This window comes from Engraulis encrasicolus, unplaced genomic scaffold, assembly GCF_034702125.1.
Source record: "Engraulis encrasicolus isolate BLACKSEA-1 unplaced genomic scaffold, IST_EnEncr_1.0 scaffold_62_np1212, whole genome shotgun sequence".
NCBI lineage: Eukaryota > Metazoa > Chordata > Actinopteri > Clupeiformes > Engraulidae > Engraulis > Engraulis encrasicolus.
The window spans coordinates 348,896-358,448 of record NW_026945950.1 but is presented as its reverse complement, the minus strand read 5'-3'; the positions used below and the strand labels follow the sequence as shown (position 1 = coordinate 358,448).

At 40.1% G+C, this 9,553-nt stretch overlaps 1 protein-coding gene across 1 annotated transcript; it reads right to left on the bottom strand.

Annotated features, from left to right (window-relative positions):
- Positions 1-1,036: 1,036 nt before the first annotated feature.
- Positions 1,037-6,748, bottom strand: LOC134444611 (uncharacterized). The gene is made up of 3 exons (XM_063193866.1): positions 6,578-6,748; positions 2,281-2,451; positions 1,037-2,060 (listed from the first exon to the last, which is right to left on the bottom strand). Exons 1-3 carry the CDS (start codon positions 6,700-6,702, stop codon positions 1,037-1,039), a joined length of 1,320 nt encoding a protein of 439 aa, XP_063049936.1. The 5' UTR covers positions 6,703-6,748.
- Between the last annotated feature and the right edge of the window lie 2,805 nt (positions 6,749-9,553).

Below are 9,553 nucleotides of genomic sequence, written 5' to 3'. Positions count from 1 at the left end.
GTTAAATATCAATCAAAAAAGCATTGTAGAAACACATGTACACAATGTATACTATAGAATTTGTATTTCTGTCATTCAAGATGAAATACTTTGATTTATACATGTACATTTTATTCGTCACAATGTATTGCCACAGCCACAGGAGATTGAAGTATCTCACATATAACAGTAAACATATCAATTATAGCCTCAATTCATATTTCATCACAATGTGTATATACATGTATTTACAATATACAGAGAGGCCTGTCTTTATTCTATCCCTTGACACTGTTGCTCTCAATATCAGAGGTAGGCCTATGAGATGAGCATTACAAATGTGTATTCACAATTGGCACTTCACATTTCAGCAGACTGCATGTACACTGACAATGTTTTTGACAAAATATAAACATGAAAAATCTTCAGGAGCATACTGTACATCTTGCTGATAAGATTCATTGCTCTCAGTTAGGCTTAATACAATACAAACTGATATCAAAACATGACATACATATGCGCTAATGATAACACAATCTCAATCACAAATTCTACTTCATATGTACAGTGAGAAGGATTTACCTATACTGTCATTCTTAACTGACTTCTATAGAGAGGGAAGTCATAAATGGCTATTAACAAGAATTCTGTGGGTTTGATCAAGAAGTACTATAGTGTATATCAGATGTTGTTCTGCTCTGACATGCTTCATCCATCAAGTAACCCCATCCACCCCTTCGACACATCAGCTGTCAACAGCATTGGGGAGGAAGGTGATATTTCTAGATGGGGCATGATTGGTTGGACTGTGCACACCAACATCGGCAAGATAGACAATAACAGCATAATTTCTTCTGAAGAAACTTTTGGCAAGTCTGCGGATGCCAGCGACGGCACAGGTGTCAACAAGGATGAGTGCAGCAACCAAAACAGTAACAGAAGTGTCATCAAATGTAGTGCAGCCTAAAACAACACCAACGACACCACTGACAGATTCAACACTGGCAAAAATGTTACCAACTAAAGCAGTAACCTGGACCAATGGTAACATTATTGATTAAAGCACCACAGACAGCACCAACAGCACCACCGTCATCAGTGAAAGAAACAACCATGACCAATCGTCAGCAGCATCAGCTCCAACTTCATAGGCGGTACGATAGTCATTTCTTGTGGGGGCATAGTCAGTAAGTTCGCAAATACCAGCACAGGCACCAGTGACAGCACCTGTGCAGGCACTAAAACAGGCACCAGTACCAACCAAAATGGAAACAGCAAACAAGTCATCAGCTGCAGTGCCAGCAGCAACAGAGCTGACTAAAATAGCAGCAATGACACCAGTACTTGCAGTCTTAACATGGTGTAAAGCACCTCTACCACCAAAAATGGTAACAAAACCAAAAGTAGCAACGAAGCCCAGAACAGAACCAACAACAGCACCGTTAGCATTAACAGTAGCGCCAAAAGCAGCACGGAGAGCAACATTTAAAGCAGCACAGACAGCAGTACAGACAGTAGTTATGGGAGCAGATTTGACAATAGCATCATTGTGAGCTACACTACCAACAACAACACCGGCAGCAACAACTGCAGTAACATCAACAGCAGCACAGACAATGGCACCGCCAGCAGTTCCGGCAGCAGCACCACCGCAAACAACAGTGCAAACAGCACCAATTGAAATAGCACAGACAGTAACGCCAACAACAGCACCAGCAGCACCACCATAATCAGCACCAACAGCAGCACAAACAGCAACAACGGCAGCAGCAAAACCAGCTGTGCCGGCAAAAGCACCGACAATAACAACAACAGCAACGCCAAAACCTATAACAACACAAACAATAGCACTAAATTCTTGTAGGACATCATTTTTATCTGTACTAGGAGAGAGAAGGACACAGAAAAAAACATAGACAATAGCAGCAACAAAAGGAACGACACCAACAGCAGCAAAGAAAGCAGCACAGGCAGCAACAGCAACAGCAACAAAAAAGCTGAGAGTAGCACCACGTGGCACTATGCCAGCAGCACCACCAGCAGCGCCGGGAAGACCACCTCGGACACCATTATGAGTAACCCTGTCAGGAGGGGAGAGAGAGAGAGAGAGAGAGAGAGAGAGAGAGAGAGAGAGAGAGAGAGAGAGAGAGAGAGAGAGAGCAAACATAAGTATGCATACATATATAAACTATCTACTACTAACTATTTAATATCAATATTAAATATGAAATACTCTAGTTTGTCATCTGTTACTATTCACTTCATCTGTTACTATTCACGTCATCAAAATGTTTTACTTACCTCACAGTCAGTTGGTTATTTTGATCCATCAGAGCAGATATCTGCTTCACTGCTGAACCTCCTAGTTTATTTCCTCTCATATCCAGATATTCAAGATTTGAGTCTGCTTTTGATGTCAGAGCTGAGATCAGAGCAGCACACCCCCGTGCTCCTATATTGCAGTCTCTAAGGCTGTGAGTAGACAAGTGAAAGGGTATTTTGTGTTTATCTTACACTCTATTTAAGTAAAGCACACATATACACTTGTAGCACAGTACATCACATATACTTCAGAATGTGGCTAAAACAGGTTTTAATTTTGATAGAAAAAAAGTCGTTCAAATCCAAAACTCTCCAAATACGCCTCAGTGGAGCCTAGAGTATAATTTTGGATCACAATGTTAAGCGATATGTCCTTTAATGTTTAATTAACCAGCACTATTCAGTCAAATGAGGAACAAGCTACGGAACAAAACCTGATGGTGGTAACATCTGATGGAGGTGACAAAAAACTGAAGGTTACGTCTGTAACCCCAGTTCTCTGAAGGAGATGAACACGACATCTCACTATGGGTACTGCTCTCTGCATGACCATTTGCCGAAGCTCTATTTCAATTTGATCAATGAGCTGCATTTATTCATGGCCCACCACCTGTGTGGCCTTGAAAGGTTCTATTTATTGTGTAGTGATCCACGATATTCAAAATTTCAACCGATACGATAACTGATTATTTCCTACTTCTCAGGGCCGATACCGATAAATTGATATAATCTACTTAAATTGTGCAAGATAAAAAAAACGGATGAGTTAGCTGTTCGTCTGACCTATCTATATCAATAAACAACAACTTTCTGACTCTGCAAATGTTTATTGCTTCACACTTCGCATCCCTTATGGAGGTAAAAAAAATAAAAATAAAAAAATAAAATGTAATGTAAAGAGCTTTCTGCACATCATTCATGCTTGACTACATCAAAACGAAACTCATTCAGATTGACAATTTTAAAAAGCTTACATTTCCTTTCCTAACCTCCCCCCAAACTTGTCACTGTTTCATACCATTACAACACATGGGCATCTGCTATACATTAAACATAGCAAAACACAACACTTAACAAAAATATGCAATCTTCATTTTAACAAAAAAAGGTGCATCGCTTGGTGAGGTAAATATTCAAAACTGAAAGTCATTTCGATTAACAATGCTCGATTAAATGCTTAAAACTTCAACTTAAAAGCTCTTCTCAACATTTCATATCCTAACCTCCCCCAAACTTTTCACTGTCTACATTATATGCATTATATATTCTGTACTCTGGGGTAGGGCATCAGTGGGAGATTTTTCTTAACAAACAGAAGCATCTCTGCTTTCTCACATCCAATTCAGCTTCGTTTTTCATCGATAAAATTTGCATCGGCAGAAAATAAACGTTCACTGTCTGCACTTGTGCAAGGAGAGGACAGGTCCTTCCGTGCGAGGGGGGCAAGTTGCGGAAACCGTTTTTTGTTGCTTGTCCAGTAGTCCAAGGGGCTCTCAGATCGAGGAATTGTGGGCTCGGAGAGATAGTTCAGTTCAGTTCAGTTCAACTTTATTGGTACCCGAAGGTAAACTGGGTTTGCAGTTTAAAAGAGAAGAAGATGGCTGACCTTACATCAGAACCACAAGACACATGGCACATAAACATGGAGTCTAAAAAAACACACGTAGGCTACACAAATAAATAAATAAAATGTTTGACATTTGACTAATACACATACAACACATACACACAGGGGCGGGGGGCGGGGGTATAAACTTACTGCAGTGGTGGACCACAACACTTCATACAACCACTGCAGGACCATGGCGGAAGTGACACCACACTTCTGGCGCTGCTAAAGTGCAAATAGCATTTTTACAAATAGGCTACATCTTGTTTTGCTTTATTTTACATCTTGTTTAGCAAAGTAATTGCAGCTGGGACAAAACTGCTTTTGAACCTATTGGTTCTGCAACCAGGAACTACCAGCCTCCGTCCAGAGGGGAGGTACTGGAACTCACTCAAAGGGTGTCTGCTATCATCTAGGATAGCCATTGCTATCCGCTGTAGTTGCTTTGCATACAGGGAAGAAGGGTGCAGCTGTGATTCACCGATCAGTTTACTTGACTACTTAAAGGATAGTTCCGGCGTAAAATGAAAGTTTCACCATCGCTTTCCCATGCCACATAATGTATCTAATGATGATCCATTCCGGGCAATGCCGCGCCGTTATGGAGTTAGCTAATTTTAAGCTTTTTGGCGAAAAACGCAGCCAATGCATCACGGCGGGGCCAATTATAGGCCTATTATTTTCTGATGTTTCCCCGCTATAAACAACTTCAAAAACGCTACACACTTCATCACAAAGGTCTCGTCAATCAAACCGAGGCACAGAGAAGATCTGAGGTGTCTCACTGTTGCAACTCTCTGACCCGGATGCAGGCTACTCAATCAGGTGGCTAGGTAGGCTAAACATGGTCCGCGGTTCTTACACCGGCTGCGACCGTAAAATGAAAAGCTGGAACCCCGACCGTTTTCACAGACTGCCACTGTCTTAACCAGCCATATTATGGGAATGGCTAATAGCTGGAAATTTGAGGGAATTATGGCCATCTGAAGAGTATACAACACCAAAAACTCACTGCAATTGGTTGAGCCAGCCGGCTGCGCTAACATGGTCGCCATGCGCGGACGTTCGACTTGCATCATGGGAACTCAGACGACGCATCTAGTGTTCCTATAGGATATTTGTGGGTTGAGCCATGAGTGTCTCAGGCCAACCACCGAAAATGCCTCAGCTATGTACCCAGGAGAGGTTAGCCGACTAGCTGTGTAGCTACCGTAACCTGACCATGAACAGATAACATTTTATGTCTTATTATGGAAAACCCACAAGAGACAGGCGTATTAGTTCGCTGATAAGGCGACACCCTTGTGTTAGTCGGGGGTAACCGTAGGGGATCCAACAGTAGTAGCAGCAGACACAGGGGTGGATGTGGTCAGGGCTAAGTGAAGTGCCAACTGCTAGCTCTTGAGGGTAGCTAATAGCTTTGTCACTCAGAGGCGGGAAAGCCGGGTGAAAAAGACTACTAACAATTTTGCCGACGCAAAATACCTCAGACCAGTGACAGCCTTCACTTTCGAGATAAGAGAGTATGGCTTGGAATTAAGATATAGTACAAATGACTATTCTTATTCCAGTCATGCTTGGCTCCAGCCTTAACAACCCCAGGCAAGACGTCGACCTGCAGAAAAGAATGCAGGTGTTCGGTCCGGTCTTCAAACTTACCTATTCTGGTGCTGCTGAAGGTACGTAGGTGATTTAATTCATAATTCAACTCCCTTAACCGTTACCACCCAGGCAAGGTTCTAGTCGGAGGGTTAAACTGAATTACTGGAGGTCATAAATTGGTGTTTGAAAGCGCATGAAAGCGTTTTTGTTTTGTTTTTGGCAGGAACGTTTGGCGGTAACATGTTTTAACACATTTGGTAATAACATTTGGGGCACTAGATGGGAGTCTTTGGTGTCTAAATGCAGAGCCGTCTAGATTAGGCCTCCCATAGTTGTTAAAATACAAGAACATCACAGGTTGCCAGTAAAAATCCATAAATTGGCCGCATCGTCGTAATAGCCACAGGATGCAAAATGTGTGACAAAAGTAGTGGCTTATGGGCTGGAAATTACAATAGTTAAGGTTGACTTGACTGACTGGTTGTTTTTACTTGAAAATAAGACAAAAATAAGGTTGTTGAAAGGTGTGAGACCATCAGTTGTGCTATGTTGACTGCTAGATGATTTTTTTTGTGCTAATTCTATATATTCATGCACATTTTTGATGCCCTCCGTGAGAATCTACCTACCTATCTACCTAAATACCTACGAAAGTGAAGAGAATGCATTGAATTAATTGGTGAATCCAAACCTTTGCCCTATACTGTATATTCATGTTATGTCTGCCTTGATATTTTGCATTGTGCTGTGCACTGACAGTGAACTTTCCATCAAATCTGAGACAATCTGTCTCCTGAGTGTGTGCATCACCAACATTTAAACATACCCATAATATATCCTAGTTTTAACCACTGGCTAAAACTAGCATTTTTATACAGGAATCATTAATTCCACTGTAGAATTTTTCAAGTAGAATCAAGATACATTTTTATCTTGTCTCACAACAAACAATGTGTTACTGTAAGTGTCAGTTTTACAGTGCAGTGGTTTTCTCACTGTGGAAGGAGAATAGAAAAGGAAGTCTTATCTGTAATACACATACAATCAAGATATCAAAACACTTACTTGAGTCTTTTGAGTCTGTTGTGTGAAGCATTTAGTATAGCGCAGAGCCGCTTCACTCCTGTGTCTCCTAAGTTATTTTCACTCAGGTCCAGCTCAGTCACGACTAGTGATGGGTTTGATGACATGGCTGAAGTCAGAGCAGCACACCCGTCCGCTGTTATATTGCTGTTACGCAGACTTAAGAAATAAATAAACAGGAAGTTTAGATGATTTACCAACAAATTATTTTCGACAGAACTACAATTGTAGATATAGACCACCATTACAAGTTCCGCTTGGCTGCCCATATCCATTCTGAATGATTTGGCCATAGCGGCCATAACTCTAGAGGGGTTGTCGTGCTGAAAAGCGAGTCCCTGCCAGAACAAGAGTACCTTCATTGAAACCAATGACCAATTTTTCAGATATTTTTTACCCATTTTTGCAGACAAATCCAACACAATTTAAGATGGAAAGCCTATCAATAAAGCATCTACATTCCTTCTGGAAGTATTACAAAGAGCTGGTTACAATTTCAGTATTAATTCCATAAAATAATCGAAGAATTGTCATAACAAATGTTACGGTTTCATTCAAATAGCTCATATTAAGTGGAGGACGAGTAATGTTTCATAAGCATATGTTTAGTTCATAAATTATGTAATTCATTCTGCAAAAAATAGTATAATTTTCCCTCAAAAAATGTGATTGGTTTCAATGAGGGCAGTCGTGTTCTGGCAGGGACTAGCTTTTCGGCATGACATCGTCACAGCAATTCTCAATGGCACCGGAAAATGGCATGCACACTGTGTAGGTAGACCACTGCAGGTGGTTCAGAATGCGGCGGCACGTTTGGTATTCAGTCAACCCAAAAATACCATTGTTACTCCTTTATTCATCAAGTTGCACTGGCTACCCCCGCCTAGATCAAGCACAAGGCCCTTACCCTGCCAACAAAACCACCACAGGAACCACCCAGCTTATCTGAAGGACATACTAAAGCCTTAGAGAACTACCCCCATCCAACACAGGCCGTCTGAACCTGCCGCTTGCTCGATCTAAGTGATCCTTCTGTTCTCTGTTGTTGTTTACTTGTGAAGCAAGTAAAGACTCTTCTCTTTCGTGACTATCTACTACACTAATGCTTGAACTGATGTGTACGTTTATGTACTCTACTTAACCCTACGTCAATGTACCATTTACTGGCTATGATTTTGTCCTCAATTGTAAGTCGCTTTGGTTAAAAAAGCGTCTGCCAAAAGCATTGTAATACAAAGCGGATTCCAAAAAAGTTGGGACACTTTGTATTTTGTGAATAAAATCAAAATGCTGGCATTTTCAAAACATCCAATATGTTAACAAGGTAGAACATTATGTACAGACAACATATCAGTTGTTAAAGTCAAGTAGAATTATTGTTTTGAGGTAATTATGTGATCATTTAAAATTTCACCCTTGCAACAAATCCCAAAAAAGTTGGGACAGGGCCAATAAAATGCTTTTTATATTGGATAAGACTAAACACAACACAAGGGAGGAGACTGAACAGTTAAATACTTTGACTGATGGCATAATTTTATTCAAAAATTCGATATTTTGATGTGCGAGACATGATTTCAGTAGCTCAACTGATAGGTGTGTTCTTCAACTTGTTTACCTTTTTGTTATGCTTAATATGTGGCATATCCTGACTGCAAGAAAATAATTTTGTGACCTGTTTACTCTTATGATGGAACCACACTGTTGGGACATAGTAGAGATTATAATGCTCTACATGAGTAAGAAGACCCTAACCAAGTCACCTCTGCACCCCCTTACCATCATATATGCTGTCTTTCAGACTGACCACTAAATCAAGCTGAAGTATTCATTTTCTATATAAGCTGGAGGGTGCATGACTCCATAATTTTCAAAATGGATTAAATATTTACCATTCTGTAATCAGAGGACGGTTTCACATGTCTCCTAGGTCCATAGAATGAGATTTTCCGCACGCAACACTATTTCATGTCTGCATCATGTGCATTAATCAAGTGTTGTGTTTATGATCATTTTTTCGAGAGCTGTCATTGTTGGAGTGTCATAGTTTGCTAATTGATCTTGAGTATGTTATGATCTTATAATTTGTGCAATGACTACACAGAACTCTATATTGCAGAAATAGGCCTTATAGGCCTGCAATTTTGGTTATTCAATCTTTGTGTGTAATAGATAAGTAATTAGTCCCTCAAAATCTTCGCTGCTGAATGCCACAGCCTCTATGTGATGGTATTATATTTGTGGATTCACGTTGGCAGTCAATATAGTTCCTTTTAAAATATTCTTCCTTGTGTAATTTTTAGAATTATCCAACTATTACAACATGTTTTGGCCCTGTCCCAACTTTTTTGAGATTTGTTGCATGGGTCAAATTTTAAATGATCACATAATTACCTCAAAACAATTATTCTGCTCGGCTTTAACAACTGATATGTTGTCTGTACATAATGCTCTACATTATTAACATATTGAATGTTTAGAAAATGGCAGCACTTTGTTTTTATTCACAAAATACAGAGTGTCCCAACTTTTTTTGAATCTGGTTGTATAAAGGTAGACCTGTGCTCTTCAGACAATGCCCGCTTCTGTACACAAAATTGCCTAAAACTGTGAATATAAAGTGACACATTAATTAAGGACCAGATTTGAAATGTCAGGCTAAATATCTAAGTTACTTAAAACATGAATGAATATAATTTCATATACATTTGGTAGCTATTTAGCCACTTCCATTCACCTTTCAAATATTGTCCTTATATAATGTGTCTAAAATTACCATGGTATTAAAGCTGTCGCAAACACTGCCTCACGTGTGCGAGCAGTAATATGAATATTTAAACTATCTCCTCCCACTGGTTAGCATAACCAATGAGGTGGAAGTTTGTTTAGTCCAAAATAGTCACACATCGATCTCAAGATCAATTGTTGATATCGTTGCTACGGTGACTGCAACCAACC

Excerpts from the sequence above, each read along its gene's own strand:
- LOC134444611 (XM_063193866.1), bottom strand. The coding sequence starts at position 6,702 with ATGTCATCAAACCCATCACTAGTCGTGACTGAGCTGGACCTGAGTGAA. Across the intron at positions 2,452-6,577 it reads AACAGACTCAAAAGACTCAA|CCTTAGAGACTGCAATATAG; the intron begins GTAAGTGTTTTG and ends GTCTACTCACAG. Across the intron at positions 2,061-2,280 it reads AATAACCAACTGACTGTGAG|GGTTACTCATAATGGTGTCC; the intron begins GTAAGTAAAACA and ends CCCTCCTGACAG.